This window comes from Eutrigla gurnardus (assembly GCF_963514095.1).
Source record: "Eutrigla gurnardus genome assembly, chromosome: 2".
Classification (NCBI taxonomy): domain Eukaryota; kingdom Metazoa; phylum Chordata; class Actinopteri; order Perciformes; family Triglidae; genus Eutrigla; species Eutrigla gurnardus.
Window position 1 is genome coordinate 20461896 of NC_139916.1, and position 18448 is coordinate 20480343.

An 18448-nucleotide genomic window follows, 5' to 3' on the forward strand; every position below is an offset into this window, starting at 1 on the left:
AAAAAATACAAGCACATGCAAACCGACTATTTATGACAAATAATTATACAGGTAGATTTAGCTTAATTGTGGTGCTCTTTAAAGGAATCTCAAATAATCCAGCAGGTGTCGTCTGCTTGAAAGAAAATAGTTCCTACATTAAACTTTGATTGACCAGGTCATGGTTTCTGGAAATGTACGTGTGTTTTTGGTGCTCTGAGCGGCACAAGCAGAGTTCCATTAGAGTCTCATTAGATTCAAAGGCCGTCGTGTTTATTTTGTGCTTATTTAGACTGCCTGCTTTGTGGGAAACAATCATCTTACTTTGTGTCTCATTCTCAGGTTCTGAGGAAGTGAAACGGCGGAGAAAGTCTCACAATGACAATGTAAGTCACAAAGTTAATAGTACTCATCAGTCTGATGCAGCTGTACCTCCATGCACCAGTTACTATGTGCAATAATCTAACTGTTAACCTTATGTATGTGCAATATATGGTACAGTAACTGTCTGACAGTAAAACTGTCTAAGTTTATTTATGTGCAATAATACCTACAAACTACTACTTCTACCTCAACAGCAAATACAAAAATGTATAATGTTGTTTGATTTTTATATATATATAAAAACACAATGCATACATTGTACATACTTAACTTAATACTTATTTGACTAATCACGTATTTAGGACTTGTCACATTACTATGTTTATAAGATCTTTCTTCCTAACTCTTATGGACGATTGCAGCTGTATGAGTTCCCGAGGGATTAAAAAAGTATTCTGATATTATTTGCCATATAGTAGTTGCTACAGTTGGTTTCTTTCTCTTCCCAGTGTTACACATACCTCCTGTATGCCACCGTCTCTGAGGAGCCAGCTGCATCTGTCCTGATGACATACAGCTCCATACAGCCACACTGAAACACAAACTGTTTTATTCTGTGTAGAGGAAGACAAAGCAGATAGCCTAAAGAACTGTCAGTGATTTAATCTTGAATAATGTTGGACTACTGGAATGTCTTTTTCTAACCAAACTAACTTCTACTAACGTCCCACGTTTAACAGTTAGATCCAATTTCCCAGTTGAAGTACTGATAACAACAAGGGAAAAGAAACTAAAGAACTAGAACACACTTTCACTTTACTCCTGTTTGTAAATGTTGTTTTGTTTTCCAACGTGTTTTCTGTTCAGAGTTTTTGTAACTGGATATATTCTGATACTGATTATGCATAATAAATACATTCGTGTGCATTTACAACATACTGTGACTGTACATATTGCATGTTTTAGCTCATGGTCTCCTGATTATACCTCGGGAGATTGTATCTTGTAACTCAGTCTCAGAGAAAATAACACGAGGGGGGTAAAAAAGGAAGGAAAATATTTCTTTGTATTTATTCATCAGCTTTCTCAAACATGAGGATAAGAGTATGTGTTGACAAATTATGGCTGGATATATCGACGTAACATTCTGTGATCTTCATGCATCTTAAGCTTGTCTGAAATGTCTTCTGCTTTAAAACAAGGAGAAACTGGCAGAATAAAGCAAGTTCTAATTTCCCGTTGTCTCTCAGCTGTTTGACACGATCCATAGTTTTACAGACACAAAAAGAATTTAGTAACAAAATAAAACATTTGAACAAAGAAAACTATGACGGCACCGTCAACAGTTTTTTTTTTTTTAGCAATTTACTGCCATAAATAACAGACCGCTCTGCTTTCTTTTCACATGTGACAAAAGTGCATTTTACATTCCGCAGACTTTTACATTAACCTTCTTTTTCTCCCTCACAACAAAGAAACAAACACATTTGATGTCTTACTATCATTCTTTGCCCAAAAAAGGACTTTTTCATATTTTAAACTTTGACAAGAAATACCTTACTGTTGACATAGTGTATTTCCTTTCCTTATTTAAGTTCAGCACACAGTCAGGACAATATGGCAAACTGTCAGTGGCGCAATCTGAGCAAAGTCACCAAGGACTCTCATTAATCCCTTCTCTTTTTTTTGCTGCATCACATCGCTTATGTTTTCTGCATTAATGGATGTGAGTCTCAGTGCTACAGATAAAGATTTATTGTTCTTAGTAGTAATTAATTTCTGATTGGCCATGTTCTCTATGTGTTTAAAAGCATCTTCTTGTTGATTTCGTCCTCACTGCTAACGGTCACCTGCTGATGGTTGCTGCTATCAGAGGGAGCAGAGCTGCTGTTAGCGGACTGGAGAGGCGTGTTGCCGAACCACACTCCATGGCATTTTCCTGCAGAAGACACAGTCATTTGGTGAGATAATGAATATTAATGGGGTGGTTAAATATGGTTAATTCCTTATTGCACAGAAACAAACTGTGTGGTAGTTGGGTTCCTTCACAGCTGAGGCAGTAAGTTGACAGTCTGGGTGATCATTTTATTGTTCACCTCCATTGGCCTTCAAAGATTTGACAGGAAGTCATAGAAAAAGTTACATCCTGTTAGACGCGATCTGTAGGCTATTTGTAGTTTGCGACCTCATTCGCATTTATTTATATTTGTTCATAAATATCTGTGGAAATCAGATTCAGAATACTTCAATAATCCCTCGGGAAGTTATACAGCTGCATTTATAAGAGAAAGAGAAGAAAGAGAGTCAAATAAGTATAAAAATATAAAGTATAAAATAATGCCAGTAAATGTTAGTAATATTTATTGGCATTATTTTTTGACAGTTATACTGTATTAAATGTGTGTCTGGGTAGTGTTGGTTTCATTAATGAAAATTATGACTAAATATCGTTGTCAACGAACCTTTTTATGAGGAAAACAAGACGAGATGCAAAAATGCGGGTCATGTGACGATAACATTTTTGGTTAGTGAAATAATATGTTGTAAATTCTTATCGGCCCTGCGATTGACTGGCGACCTATCCAGGGTGAACCCTCCCTTCGCCTAATGTCAGCTGGAATCGGCTCCAGCCCCCCCGTGACCCTGAATACAGGATAAAGTAGTAGACGATGGATGGATGGATGGTTGAGGCTCCATTCGGTGGCCAGAGAGAAGAGAGACGAGTAAACTGCTGAAACTAATTTCCAAAATTAGAACAGGTACTCTGACCTGCTAAAAACTGCTTTAATCAGCTTGAAATCAACTCAACTCCAAACAAACAGTCACGACCAATGTTTTCTCAGCACAAATGTGAAGAAAATAACCTCCAGTCACTGAATAATGAACCATGAGAGGACTTTCTCACAGTCATGCTTCACTCCTGTAAGCTGCAGCCTTAAAGACGTGGGTATTCTGCTGTGTATTTACTGCTGGTATATACTTATAAACAAATATACTTATAGGTATATACCTAAATTACGCAGCAGGCCATCTACAGTTGCTGCAGAAAACTCGTCACATACTCTGGATGAAGGGACCACATCACACCACATTCTATCTGAATTAAACTCCCCAGAATTCATTTTAAGACTATTGATTCCTTTAAAATCACTGAAAATGTGATTGCTAGTGCGAGGCTAGGCTAACATTTCAGCTGGGTGTAAGGCTAGGCTAACATTGTAGCTGGATGCTAGGCTAGGCTAACATTGTAGCTGGGTGCTAGGCTAGGCTAACATTATAGCTGGGTGCTAGGCTAGGCTAACATTGTAGCTGGGTCCAAGGCTAGGCTAACATTATAACTGGGTTCTAGGCTAGGCCAACATTGTAGCTGGGTGTAAGGCTAGGCTAACATTGTTGCTGGGTGCTAGGCTAGGCTAACATTGTAGGTGCATCAGCACTTCAAATAAGGTCATTTAAAAAACAACAAATCACACTGGTATCCAATAGCAACCACAGAACATGTCACCTGGAACAGGTTTAAGAGCACAGAATGTGTGATGTCATAGATCAAAGACCATGGAATCTGTGATGTCAATAAGACATCAAAGCGAGTGGAAGTCTATAAGAAGAAGTGCCCAATGTTGTTCTTTATACAACTTACAGTCAGAAGCCAATGCACTTCGGAGACAAAGTTGTGGTGATTGAAAGTGCACAGAGCAACTCCCAGAACAAGAACACTTTGGTTCAGCACAACACAGAGATGGAAGATATTGAACGTGACACCCGAATTAACTTCCATCACAAGGCAATGGAGGCAGAAGTACAATTTTTGGACGACAAAGCGAGACTCACCTCCAGCAAAATAAAAGGGAGAGTTCATCTTGAAGTCAATGAAGACCTGATGCAGCTTTTACTTGATCAGACTCAAGATCACAACAATAACAGACAGATGCGAATGGAGATAAGTGACTTGAAAACCCAGCTGAATACAGCTCTGACTCAAAAGGGCCCCCCTCCATCTGCATGTTTGAAAAAAGCTCAGAAAGATCTTCAGAAGGAGATCTCCATCAACAAGGACCAGCATGCTAAGATGGAGAAGATGAAGACAGAGAACAGGGCCCTTCTAAGTGAAAGGGAGGCCAGCAGTCTGCAGCTCCGTGCTGAAAGGCAGCTCCTTGCAGTTGCTAAAACCAACGTGGACAAGGTACAACAAGAGTTGAGGGAGGTGAAGGGAGCTCTCTACTTTCAGGTTGAGGAGAATAAGAAGGCCCTGGGGAAACCCCAGGCTTGTCTGGAAAAATCTCAGAGAGATCTGCAGAAGCAGATCTCCATCAACAAGGACCAGCATGCTGAGATGCAGAAGATGAAGGCAGAGAAAGAGGCCCTCATCCGTGAAAGGGAGGCTAGCAGTCAAAAGGGCCCCCCTCCATCTGCATGGTTTGGAAAAGCTCAGAGAGATCTGCAGAAGCAGATCTCCATCAACAAGGACCAGCATGCTGAGATGCAGAAGATGAAGGCAGAGAAAGAGGCCCTCATCCCCGAAAGGGAGGCTAGCAGTCTCTCTTTGGCTCAAAAGTGCCCCACTCCATCTGCATGGTTGGAAAAAGCTCAGAGAGATCTGCAGAAGCAGATCTCCATCAACAAGGACCAGCATGCTGAGATGCAGAAGATGAAGGCAGAGAAAGAGGCCCTCATCCGTGAAAGGGAGGCTAGCAGTCTCCCTTTGGCTCAAAAGGGCCCCCCTCCATCTTCATGGTTGGAAAAAGCTCAGAGTGATCTGCAGAAGCAGATCTCCATCAACAAGGACCAGCATGCTGAGATGCAGAATATGAAGGCAGAGAAAGAGCTCCTTCTATGTGAAAGGGAGGCCAGCAGTCTGCAGCTCAGTGCTGAACGGCAGCTCCTTGCAGTTGCTAAAACCAACGTGGAGAAGTTACAACAAGAGTTGAGCAAGGTGGAGGGAGCTCTCCAACATCAGGTTGAGGAGACTAGGAAGGCCCTGGAGAGACCACACACAACCAGCACCGACGAGGACACAAAGCTGGTCACAGACTTCCCTGAGGGAATCATCGGCAACCAGGAGGAGAACATCAAAAATCTCACGGATGCTCTGCAGAAAGCGGAGCAGGAGCTGAACTCCGAACGTGTCCTGCGGCAGCAGGAGACATCGTTCCTCACAGGTGAGCTGGGAAAGGCCGGCCAATACCATCATTTCCACGTCAGCGTCATTGCTTCTCTGCAAAAACAAGAGTTTGAGGTGAGGCAGACACTGGAGAGATGCCAGGCAGAGACCAGCTGGTTGGCAGAGGCCCTGAAAGAGGCACAAAGTCAACAAAAAAGCCCCAGTGAAGAGGACATGGAGAGAGACAGAGACTTCTATATGGCCAAAATCAATGAACACACAGAGGCAATATGTAAGCTCATGGCTGATCTGCAGAAAGCAGAGCAGGAACTGAAGACCGAACGTGTCCAGTCGTTGGAGGAGAGATCCTCCCTCACAGCCCAGATTGATGTTCAGGCAGCAGAGACCAGCAGGATAGCAGCGGCCCTGAAAAAGTCAGAAGAGCTGCAGCTGCAGTGTCAGGAGGAGAAGTCAACCCTTCAGAAAAACTTTGAAGAACAGTTGGCGAGTGACCGCCTGGTATGGTGGCAGGAGAGAGAATCCTTGGTGAAGAGAAACATGAAACACAAAGCTTCCTATCAGGCTCAGCTCCACAAGCAGGAGCAGAGGAAGAAACTCATTGTGGCTTCTATAGCAAAGGCCGAGCAGCAGCACAAGAGTGATCAGGAAGAAAAGTCATCCCTCACTGCAACGCTGAAAGAAGCACAGGACAAATACCACGCCCAGCTGAAGATCGTAGCCTCTCTCCAAGCACAACAGGAGGAGGCTACAAAGATCCATCAAGCCCAGATGGAGCAGCAGAAAGTGGAGACCAGCAGGATTGCAGCAGCCCTGAAAAAGTCAGAAGAGCTGCTGGAGACTGAGCATCTCCACTCTGAGATGGAGAAAAAGAAATCTCAGCAGGATCTTGAGACCAAACACCTCCAGATGGAAGAGGAGAGATCATCCCTCACTGCAACGCTGAAAGAAGTCCGGGTCAAGCACCTTGCCCAGCTGAAGTGCGTAGCCTCTCTTCAAACACAACATAAGGAGGCTACAAAGATCCATCAAGCCCAGCTGGAGCAGCAGAATGTGGAGACCAGCAGGATCGCAGCAGATCTGAAAGAATCCAAAGATCTGCTTGAAACTCAGAGTCTCCACTTTCAGGAGAAGTCATTGCTCCTCCAACAGCTGGAACAATCCCAGAACAACCATCTGGCCCAGCTTAAGATGCAGGACGAAGATCACAACAACCTCGTGGCTGCTCTTCAGAAAAAGTTTGAAGAACAGTTGGCCAGTGACCACCTGGTTCGGTGGCAGGAGAGAGACTCCCTGGTAAAGGAGGGCCTGAAAGACAAAGCTACCTATGAGGCTCAGCTCAAGAGTGACCAGGAGGAGAAGTTATCTCTCCTTCAGGCCACTGAGAGCCTCAGACAGGCTCTCCAAGAAAAAGAAGAGGAGTTGAAGAACACAGAAAGCTCCTTGAGGTCCCAGCTGGACGAGGCTCAGAGCCAGATCCCGAAGAAGAAGAAGAAGTCATGGTTTAAAAAGCTCTTCACGGGACATAGACACTGATGACAGCACACACACACACACACACACACACACACACACACACACACACACACACACACACACACACACACACACGCACACAAACACACATACCAAATTGACCAAAAATGTATAATTTGGAAAATAATGTATGCTGTTTTATAATTCCTATTTTTTAGGAATTATAATACAGATATATATTAATATTTTAAAATAAGGGTGGCACAGTGAATTGCACTGTGTCGTGTGGGTTTTCCACCGGGTGCTCCGGTTTCCCACAACTACTTAAACAAACCAATTTGGCTCCAAATGTATATATGATATATTCTTCCCTTGTCCATGTGGGTTTTTCACCGGGTGCTCCGGTTTCCCACAGCTAAAGTACGAAAAGAAAAAAAAAAAAAATTATAATTCCTATTTTTTAGGAATTATAATACAGATATATATTCATATTTTAAAAAAAGGGTGGCACAGTGAATTGCACTGTGTCGTGTGGGTTTTCCACCGGGTGCTCCGGTTTCCCACAACTATTCAAACAAACCAATTTGGCCCCAAATGTATATATGATATATTCTTCCCTTGTCCATGTGGGTTTTTCACCGGGTGCTCCGGTTTCCCACAACTAAAGTACGAAAAGAAAAAAAAAAAAAATTAGAATTCCTATTTTTTAGGAATTATAATACAGATATATATTCATATTTTAAAAAAAGGGTGGCACAGTGAATTGCACTGTGTCGTGTGGGTTTTCCACCGGGTGCTCCGGTTTCCCACAACTATTCAAACAAACCAATTTGGCCCCAAATGTATATATGATATATTCTTCCCTTGTCCATGTGGGTTTTTCACCGGGTGCTCCGGTTTCCCACAACTAAAGTACGAAAAGAAAAAAAAAAAAAAATTATAATTCCTATTTTTTAGGAATTATAATACAGATATATATTCATATTTTAAAAAAAGGGTGGCACAGTGAATTGCACTGTGTCGTGTGGGTTTTCCACCGGGTGCTCCGGTTTCCCACAACTATTCAAACAAACCAATTTGGCCCCAAATGTATATATGATATATTCTTCCCTTGTCCATGTGGGTTTTTCACCGGGTGCTCCGGTTTCCCACAACTAAAGTACGAAAAGAAAAAAAAAAAAAAAAAAAAAAATTAAAAAAAAACCTCTCCGGTAACCATCACCTTACCGTGGTGGAGAGGTTTGTGTGTCCCTATGACCCTGAGGGCTGTGTTGTCTGGAGCTTTGTGCTCCTGCTAGGGTTTCCCATGGCAAATTGGTCTCAAGTGAGGGGCCAGACTAAGAATGGTTCAAAAGACCCCATGAATAACCTAGGAAGAAGAGGAGTGACCCAGCCCGGAGGAACCCCGGGGCCCCTGTCGGGAGGGAGGGCCTGTCAGCGAGCGCTTGGTGCAAATAAATATTAGTAATATTTATTGCCTTTTTTGACAGTTATACTGTATTAAATGTGTATCTGGGTAGTGTTGCTTTCGTTAATGAAAATGACTAAATATAGTCGTCAATTAACCTTTATCCTATATGAGGAAAACAAGACGAGACGCGAAAATACTGGTCATGTAATAACATAGTTGGTTGGTAAAATAATATGTTGTTAATTCAAATCAGAGAGTCTTCTGTGTCTGGAATAGATGTATTCTTTAGTGTATAAGGTAACAATAATATAATAATAAGATAACCTTGTTTGAATTGTGAAATGGGTTTGGCTAAATATAATCTTTGACTAAAACTAGACTAAAGTGTCATCAGTTTTCAGCGAATAAAACTAGACTAAAATAGTCATGGACAATTCTGACTAAAATAAGACTAAAAGGCTCAGACTTTTAGTCGACTGAAACTTGACTAAACTAAAAATAGGATGGACATGACTAAAACTAATAAAAACTAAAATGATAGCTTGAGACAAAGACTAGACTAAAACTAAAAGTAAAACAGGCCGCCAAAAACAACACTAGGCTGCAGTAAGCTGAAATTATCCTGTTATGATGAAATCTTGCATAGCTTGTTTCTCTTTCAATAAAAATACTCTTTGTGTGCTTTGGTGTCAGCTTCCCTTTATAACTGTCGGCTGCATGCAGACAAACACACATCGTCATACCTCCGGGTGGTAAGGATGACAGGATTCAGGCTTCTTTCTGTCCTTCTGAAACTTCAGTCGGTCACATTTTAGTGACTCGTTGTGTTCAAAGGTGTCAAGGGTGTAAATGAGTCAACAGAACATGTTTACAAGTTTGGAGCTTCACCAACATTCATGTTAGCTAATTTAGGCTGGTGCAACACTTAAAAACATCAACCCTACAGAAGTAATGACATTTCTCACAGTCAGTAACTGAAATCATCTATGATCTACTTTCCTCATCTGCATATCAAACTGCTGTGTTTCATCTAGAAAGGATATACATGATCTCAATGGGATCCATGGTTACGGGAGGAGAGCTGCTGCAGTCACACTTATTGTCCACTACGACCATGAACAGGTTGCTGCTGGGAATCTGCTGTATGACAAAAGACCTGACGCCCAAACAGAGACAGACACTGCAATTAAACTGTTATAGCATGATCAGTAGCAGGCTGAACTGTTTAATTGTGAGGAGAGGCAGTGTTTACTTGATGAGTCACGAGTGGGCCTGAAGCATACCTGATACAGCCCCCGCAGTCAATGTTGCCCGTTGTTTCTTTGATGGTGCGTTCAGAGACGAACGCAGGGTATTCTGTGTCACATGGCTCCATCGTGGTTTTACCCCGAGGTCTCTGAGCTAAAAGTGTGAAGTGTGATGTGAGAAATTTAACTGTGGTAAGTCAACATCACATAAAAAACAGAGACGTCTCTTTCTCACACACATACATGCCTGTAATGATCATCAACTAGAGTTACCTTTAACTGAAAGATCCACATTCCACCAGCTGTACAGGTTAAATTCTAGCAGAAAACTGTTATGAGACAATATTAATTAATGTCAGTAAACACACGGATAAGCATTAATTAATAGTTAACACATTTCTTTTTATAAAAAGGTATAAATAGTTGATGAAAAATGTAATTCACATATATGACCGTTTCAGCACTATAATACACACTAAGCAACAATTTAATTGTATATCTTGTTACTGGTTGACATGCTGAGCCGTAAAGTAATATTACAACATAGTAACTAAATATTACTATATGTAACAATTAAATATCTTTACAACTGATGAAATAATCATATTTTCACTCACAACTCAATCGTTCAACAAATTACTTTTTGTTGTTGTTATTGAATACTATTTTTAATCAATATACCCTCATTAGAAAGAGTTACCACACTGTACACATCATATCATGTAATTCATGGGCCCATGCAATATGCACATTTAAAAACATTTTTTTGTGTGTTATTCTTACATGACAACTTCAGTCAGGAGCCACTTGACTACAGTGAAAGGCTGAAAGAGAGAAAAGCAAATCATGTGACAATCTGAGATGAAATGAAACAATGTTTGAGATTGTTTATATGTCTCTACACTTATGTTGACCACAAACTCTGAGATATGTTTTATCTAAGCTGATGATTTTAGCTCAGGTCGTAAGAACGTAGACGTGATTATTGCTTTGAATATTATTATTGCTTTAAATCCAATGACTGATGTTGTGTCTTACATCCGACAGAGTCCGTGCACTGTCGCTGCTCCCGGCGTACTCCTTACAATGGGCCTGGTAGTCATACAGTGTGATCCTGCAACACAAACGGAGCAGCGGAGGTTGAAATAACCAGCATGCTTCAAAAGTCAGGTTTAATGTATCAGTTCAGGGCTCAGAGAAACGACATGTTGTGTCTCAGACCTTTTGAAAGAGCCCATTTGGAGAAGTTTGTTCATAACAGCGCCCTCCACCTCTCCGAAGAAGAGCCCTGTCTGAGAGAGAAGTTTTCTAGTTCAAAAACCTCTCAGACAATTTGTCACAACAGAAAAACCCAAACTGTATTTCTGGATAAGGAGCCATCCTGTAGGATTCAACATGTTGTATAATGCAAAATAGACTTTTATTGCCTTCCTTTCTCTGTCTATCTGCAAGACTAAAGGGGAGCATGTGTCCATCATTTCAACTAAATATTTGTAAACATGCATACACTGTACCTGAGATTGCTCCTCTGTGACAAGGATGAAGGCGTTGTTGTCAATGAGATAACAGTTGATGTCCTGTCAGAAGGGCAAATAACTTTTATTATGAGAATTATGTCATCAAATCAACCTGGGAACATTTTTTTCAAAAAGCCAGTTATGTTAACTGCTCTTACCGCGTTATCACAGCTAATGCTACATTTTCCATCCAGCGCTGTACACTGAGAACAAAACATAAGTAGTTAAGCATCAGAGCTAATCATGGAGCTCATTGTGTAGTAAAACATGCTGCAGTAGTAGTTATATAGACACCTGTCTGCAGGCAGTCCAGAACTTCCTCTGGAAAAACTCCAGCTTCATCTGGATTCCTACAGCTGAGCACAAGCCCGAACACATAAAAGACTGCACAATATTCAAAAATAAGACTTATTTTACTTAAGTCACAAAGATGATGATGACATCAGAGATGGTTTGGAGGTAGTTAGTTACCTGCAACAATTGGAGACTTTCTGTCATCGAGCAGCTGAATTGCTGTGCTGGCCAAAACCACACTCTTATTTTCCAGAGCTAGAGAGGAAGAGAAGAGAATACACTTGGTGAAATGACACTTTCTGCTCACTAGATGGCGCCCTTTAGTCACCAGTTGGCAGGCTGAAAAAAACCCGCAGTACCAGTCCATTACATTACAGTGATGTCCAGTGGGAGCTTTGCTTTTCCTTTTCTACAGCCAGATGACTTGTAATAATTCTGAAATGGGCTCAGTGATAGGAGCATCTCAGGTTATGAGTGGATGCAGTCATCATGAACAGAGGGAAGGTGGTAAATGTCCTGGAGTGTGAAGCTGAATTCTCTATCCTCTGGCTGGCAGGCTGAACATGGTCCACATTAACAGCATAAAAGCTGTGCGGGAGGTGAGCTTTGCTGCACATCCTATCAGTGGAAACCAGTAAAAACCACAACCCATAGCAGAAAGAGGGACATAGAAAAGACTGATTAAGATGCTAAAATTCTGAATGGCTAAGGCAAGCCGACGCATTTCCAAAAGTAATTTAAATAATGCTGCACCCTTTAATTCAAAGTGTGTGAAGATGGACTTATACGACGTAAAATGCAGATTATTTGGCAGCAATAGGGAGTGCAGTTTTTTGCGGCCTCGAGGGAACTGAGCTACGATCTAAAACCTCCTGGTGTTGGTCTGCATACCTGTGCTGAATGGGATGGAGTAGAGAAACGTGCCGGGGACCTGCTCTGCAGCTCTCTTGTACCACAGAGGGAAGTGATCAGCATTAAACACACCCTCCTTGTCCTCCGCTGTCAGGAAATCTCTGAGGAAGCACGCGGAGTGAGAGCGAGGAACAAAGGATTAGATTCATCAGGACCAATCACGGCCTTCGCCTGTGCTGTAAGTAATGATTAGAGAGATTTGAACAGCGGGACTCACTGATTGGAGAGCTGATCGGCGGATACGAACAGGTTGGTCCTCGACAGGCCGGTGCGTGTACCCAAGAAGGCAATCTCCACTCCTTTGTCTGAGTTTCTGTTGGTTTAATGCAGAGCCGTAAAAACACACCTGGGCATCACATTTTTGATTGAACATTCCTGACTGATTTCTAAACCCCTTGTTAGACTTTTCTTTAAAGCTATGATGTAGGACATTTCTAAATGCATTTGTAACTCAGATCAGAGGAAAGTTATTGCTGATGTAGCTGATTTTGGAGGTATATTGTCAGAATATTATATTTAAAGACTTCTTCTCAGACTTGTTTTATTATTTTAAAGGCTTAATTCTTATTGAATTAAAAACACAATTCATTGATTGATCTAAATTGAAAATAATCATTCATTTCAAAGCAGTGTTGCAGTTCTAGAGATCAGACTTTGTCTCGAGGCCAGTTTTAAGACCACTTTTTGAAGGTCTTGGAATCAATGGCTCGGCCTTGTCTCGGTCTCAGACAAAGAGGACTCTGAATTTGATTTAAAGAGCGGTTATGGCCACAACTGCTTGCCTGTGCATTCTGATTTATTTGATAACACTAATGCTGTGTTTGCTCAAAGAAAAAAAAAGGGAGTATTCCACACAAACACTGGCACGGGTCTGGTCTTGGTTATGACCTGGTCTGTGTTTAGGTGGTCTTGACTACAGCACTGCTTATATGATACACACCTCACACATTCAGTTAAAACAGACAGACATCAGAGCAACAAAAAAATATGAACTTATGATTTATGGTAAAGACAAAACATGTGGGTGCCATTCTGAAAAGACATTCGTATTAACATGTTTGTAACTAATGGTTTTGTTAGTCATTAACGATGCTATATTGATTAGTTATAAGCCATTATTAAGAATAACGTTTGTGTTGCCAAGTTGTGAAAAATCCTTTCTGCTTGATTAAGGCAATGTATGCAGACATGATCAATTATATTAAGAATATTTCATTAATGATTTGCAAACATTTATGATTACAAGTGACTCTTTTACTGATGGCTTATTATAAAACAGCCTTTAATTTACTAACTCTTGTAAATGGATTTGAAAAGAGACTACAAAGTGGTGCTTAAACGCTCTTACTCTGACTTGTTGAGGGCCAGTCCAGTCCAGTAGGCCTCCAGCGGAGCAGTGACCACAGCATCAAATAACACCTCCTGGATCAGTTCTCTGTCACCTGCAGAGTGTTGTTTAAAGTCTTTATTATCTGCCTTTTACATCACACCCCCGCTCAGATTGTGCACCTCTATGCATTCTATGGCGATGTACATGATAACTAGAATTTCATCGTGGGTGAAACGGGCTGCGATTATTCACATGTCTCTCACATTTGAGGTGAGGTCTGCGGCCCGTCATGAAGAGCTTGATGGCTTGAATCTGGGTCAGGTGACGGTGCTCATGCTGCTCCTCTGTGTTGCAGTAAGTCCTGTGGTCCACACAGAGGCACACTGTTACATCACAGGCCTCAAACATCCGATGAACAGCGAGGTATAACCTACATAACGCATGAATGCCCGCTCCCACAACCCCAGCGTTACCATTCGTCTGCCAGGGCGACATCTGGCTGTTCCAGATCACGGAGCCCTGAAAAACACAAGTCAGTCACGCTTCAGCAATGCCAGCCTGGTTAGACGGATACAATAAGTCCTCCCAAGCAAGTCAGAGTGACATGCATCACACTGTACTTGGGCTTTTTGTTAACGGAGTGACACACCGGCTTCAACTGACACATTTCCTCTGAAGAAGTACTTTCCGTGACCTCTGGAGAGAGCCACCCCGACGCTGGAGACACAAACAGAGGGGAGAAGCAACATTTAGCTGTAACAGAGGCATAAACGGACAGAAAGTCGTTTGAGGGGTGTAATGAAATTTGTTCTCCACCTGAATGGCGTTCCTTTGATGTCGGTGTAGTAATAGTCGTTGTGCATCTTCAGAACACGCCTCTAAAAGAGCAGAAAAAAGAAGTGCGGACGACATTTAACAGAGAGAGCAGACCTCATCGGATAGAGAGACACTAAACGTCTTTATCTGCGGCCTCACCCCTCTATCCACCGTCTTCTTCACCTCCATGGAGAAAGTCCCTGTCCTCCTGTTCACCATAGCGTTGCGTAGCTAAAAGATAAAGCACACACAGTGGCACATAGAGCCGAGGAGTCGAGGCTGGGTCACTGATCCAGTAGCCTGTATGTGGCTGCCATTTTACTAGGATACGGAAAGCAGACTTTAGTGATTCATGGTGTTCATTTGAAATAATAGATAAGCTACGATCACTACACCATCACATTGAAATCAGTGTTCCATATTGCACACTGGAAAATGACTTTTTTAGGGTTTTTGTACATACAATATCATCTTTGTCTTCCCATTCCACCTCAGAGAGGTCGACGCTGCTGTAGTTGGGCTTCCTCCTCTTCTGACCGTCCTGATACTGCACAGACAAACAATTAATGATGCAAGAATTAATGACCCACGTTGTGTAGCGACGCTTTATTTTGACTGACCACGGCTTAAACATGTCTGCTTCTCTAGCCTGGACAACTATGAGATCGTGTGACATAATTTTCAAATGTATGAGCTTGATATTAAAGAAATACATTGATTTAGAAAAGTGTCAATGTCTTTTTTTTTTGTTTCAATGTATGTTCTTATTTATCAAGCCTTGTTATGGAGGTTTTGCTGTGTAATGTGTCTGTGAAATTAACACTTTCAGGTATATTTAAAAAAAATAAAAAATCTAAACTGTACATGTCACACACTTCTGCTGTATGTCGTCTGGTCCACAAGAAACAACAAGTCAATGACTACAACCACAGCACAGTTTTAGCCACAGAGAGACACTCACAGAAAACCAACACAGACCAACACTCACACACACAGTTGCACAGAGAGGAATAGCACTAACACTGGCACACACAGATCCACTAGCACAGCCATAGCTCCTGAGGAACCAGCGGTCCCAGGGCGAGCGGCTGTGGTCTTTGCCAGCGAGTGTTAAGTTACCTCTGGGAAATCTCAGGCCAGCCAGCCCTATGAGTGGCCTTTATCCCTGCATGCATACATCAAAGGAAAAGGTCGGGATTACAGACTATACGAGCCCATGTAGCCTCCTAACCAGAAAACACATTTGTCTCTGCGTGCCCTCGTTAACGGAGGCTTTCAGTTCATTATTTCCTGTTATGTAAAACAATTGCATGACAAAACGGAAAGGGAGAACAGGGTAAAGTCAGGGAATGCTGCTGTCCTGGTGTAAAAGTAACTTTAAGAAACGGAGTTACCAAAGGCCTGAGGTCCGGGTGGGTCAGGATGTAACCATTGTTTGTGATGGCAAATGCGTAACCATGGATTCCCAACTAGAGACAGAAAATAAGATACATAAGAAAGACATCTTTATAAAATGCATATTAATGAATGTATTTACTGTTTGCACAAGTACAACAGCTGATTGTACCATATGTTTAGGGATGAGCTTCATCAGCTCCTGCAGAGGGATGTCTGTTCCTACGACCCCCAACAGAATACCCTGGTTCTTCTGCACGAAGGGATCAAAACACACACAACTTGAGGTGTAATCTGCATGCATATTCAGTGGTGGTAGAAGTACTCAGATCCTAGTAAAAGTACACAATGTAAAACTGTGACAAGTAAAAAGTAAAGGACAGAAGTATAATCAATAAAATGCACTTACATTTTTAAAAGGAAGTACTTGTTACATAAAGAATGGACCCTCTCACTGATACAGTTATTATAAATGACATTAATAGATAATACGATAATGTGTAAGCAGCTTTTTAAAGTTATAACTGATCAACATCCTTTATAGACAGTTCATAGGATAAATAGAAGGGATTGTGTAATTATTAATGTCTTAACTTTATCTGATCTTGTTTGATTATGTTTTGTGAAATATTGGGTCATTTTACAATGATTTAAATGAAACCATGTGAGAAGGTAAACTGCTAACAACACATCTGAAACGTGACAAGAAGCCCCAGAAAGCCAGAAATGTTGTCACATATTCATTCAGACTCATTCGCTTACCGTTTCGTTCTTGGTGCTGAAGACAGGCATGGCGACCGTAGTCGTCAGACTTGGGCCCGATTTGTCCTTCAACTTAAAAAGAAAAGAAGGGACGTTGTTTAAAGCTGCTATTTTAGCTGAGTCATCTCACTGAGAGGGGTGTCAGCGTGTTCTCCAATCAGGTTAGTAAGCAAAAAGTGCACATAAAACAGAAACCGTATTATTATTCCTACAGAACTTAAACGTTGAACTCAGCAATTCTTAATCGGCACATCACATACGTTCTGAACAAGAGCAAACACAATTACCGTAGGCTACATATATTACACTACATATGTATTCCAAGAGAAAACTTCTCAACTAATCAGAGAATGTCAAATTTAAAAGCTGCCATGGAAATGTTAAATCAATATTAACGGCTGAAAAAACAATTTAGTTTTTTCACACAATACAGTAGCTAATTACCAGTGAAGAGGCAGCCTAATTGACATGAAATTTAATTAAAATTTTCTGATAGAAAAGTGAGCAGCATAAGTTATTCAGCAGGGAATAACAGCTTAATGACTTGACAATAATGAAGCCAAAAGTGGCTTAAAACTTAAGCAGTAAAGACGCAAAGGTCTCATTAGCTCAAAGTACTATTTGACACAGAATTAAAAGCAGCATCCAAATGAATTCCTGCAGAATCACACAGGATCCTGGTCGCAGCCCTTTTCTGCTGTCAAACGGGAATCGTGCGAAGCTCAGAGGAGGTCAGCTCAGCAGGACGAAGGCTGACATAATGAAGCACATGAGCGCCGTTAAAGTAGGTCTGCTATTCCCTCACCTTGTGAGACTGCACAGCTGAGTGTGCCTTTGTCCCCGTTTGTGTGGTTGTATGTGTATGTGTGTGTGTGTGTGTGTGTGTGTGTGCATGTGTGCATGTGTGCATGTGTGTGTGTTGATGTTCATTTGTGTATGTGCATGCATATGAAGCAAACGAGCTGTGAAATGCAGTGTGTACCATCGGGCACTTGACAAATGAAGAATGGTGGTTCCTTAAATTCATTACAACACAATGGAAGCAGAAACTGGACTGCTTCAGTTTGCATGCACGCACGCACGCACACACACGCACACACACACACACACACACACACACACACACACACACGCACACACACACACGCACACACACATGCAAAGCCAAGCACTCCCCAGCCGTCCCCTCTCTCCCTCTCCCTTTTCTTTCTCTCTTTCTTGGTCTCTCCTCCAATGTCAGTTTTATTATGGGCTTTAGGAGATAAAATGCAATGATCCACAGAATGATGAATGGTGTGTCTGAGGCTGAGATACAAGAGCACACACTCCAGAGGACAATCTCCCAGCCCTTCCTTGTATGTGTGTGTGTGTGCGTGTGTGTTTGCTGTGCATGCTCCATGCTCCATACTGAGAAGATGAACAATAAATGCTCCTCCTCTCAGAGGGAAGCGCCTCTCCTCACTTAAGACTTCCTCTGAGATAAAATTAATAATTGAGAAATTAAAGAATAATGTTGAAAAGTACGGACCATAAGCGGCTATTAAACCTCTGAAGTCACTTCTACTTTAGACAACACGACTCAAATTTGAGTCCCAGTGAAAACCTTGTCGATCCTGCCCCCCGATCTCCTTTCTGATGCTCTTTCTACTTCCTATAGCATCTGGATCTTTTATGACAACAAATACATACATGATTCTACCTGAGAGCACGTTAGTATTAGATCACATGTAGATATTTACCTTACGAGCCTGGGAAAGCTGGAAGGACAGAAAACATTGAATCGTCTAGTGGATTAAATCCTTCACATTGTGCATTGACTTTGTTGCCACAGATATATGGGAGGTGGGGGGAGGGGGGGGATTCATG

At 41.6% G+C, this 18448-nt stretch overlaps 1 protein-coding gene across 2 annotated transcripts in view; it reads right to left on the minus strand.

The window, feature by feature from the left end:
• Positions 1-1995: 1995 nt before the first annotated feature.
• Positions 1996-18448, minus strand: part of cacna2d3 (calcium channel, voltage dependent, alpha2/delta subunit 3) — a 32161-nt gene continuing 15708 nt past the window's right edge. Inside the window, exons 13-37 of one of the 2 annotated variants that reach the window (XM_084034047.1) lie at positions 18322-18339; positions 16583-16654; positions 15993-16073; positions 15820-15894; positions 14889-14972; positions 14585-14656; positions 14426-14487; positions 14259-14326; positions 14083-14128; positions 13873-13970; positions 13628-13721; positions 12497-12592; positions 12259-12380; positions 11545-11622; positions 11368-11429; positions 11232-11276; positions 11071-11133; positions 10778-10848; positions 10595-10670; positions 10340-10380; positions 9830-9885; positions 9593-9710; positions 9352-9465; positions 9053-9134; positions 1996-2242 (exon numbers count right to left, since the gene is read on the minus strand). In XM_084034047.1, the coding sequence (XP_083890173.1) occupies positions 2150-2242; positions 9053-9134; positions 9352-9465; positions 9593-9710; positions 9830-9885; positions 10340-10380; positions 10595-10670; positions 10778-10848; positions 11071-11133; positions 11232-11276; positions 11368-11429; positions 11545-11622; positions 12259-12380; positions 12497-12592; positions 13628-13721; positions 13873-13970; positions 14083-14128; positions 14259-14326; positions 14426-14487; positions 14585-14656; positions 14889-14972; positions 15820-15894; positions 15993-16073; positions 16583-16654; positions 18322-18339 (1887 nt within the window). In that variant the 3' untranslated portion in view covers positions 1996-2149. Of the gene's footprint in view, positions 2243-9052; positions 9135-9351; positions 9466-9592; positions 9711-9829; positions 9886-10339; positions 10381-10594; positions 10671-10777; positions 10849-11070; positions 11134-11231; positions 11277-11367; positions 11430-11544; positions 11623-12258; positions 12381-12496; positions 12593-13627; positions 13722-13872; positions 13971-14082; positions 14129-14258; positions 14327-14425; positions 14488-14584; positions 14657-14888; positions 14973-15819; positions 15895-15992; positions 16074-16582; positions 16655-18321; positions 18340-18448 lie in introns of those variants that run through there. The other variant, XR_014598854.1, reaches the window with a different exon arrangement.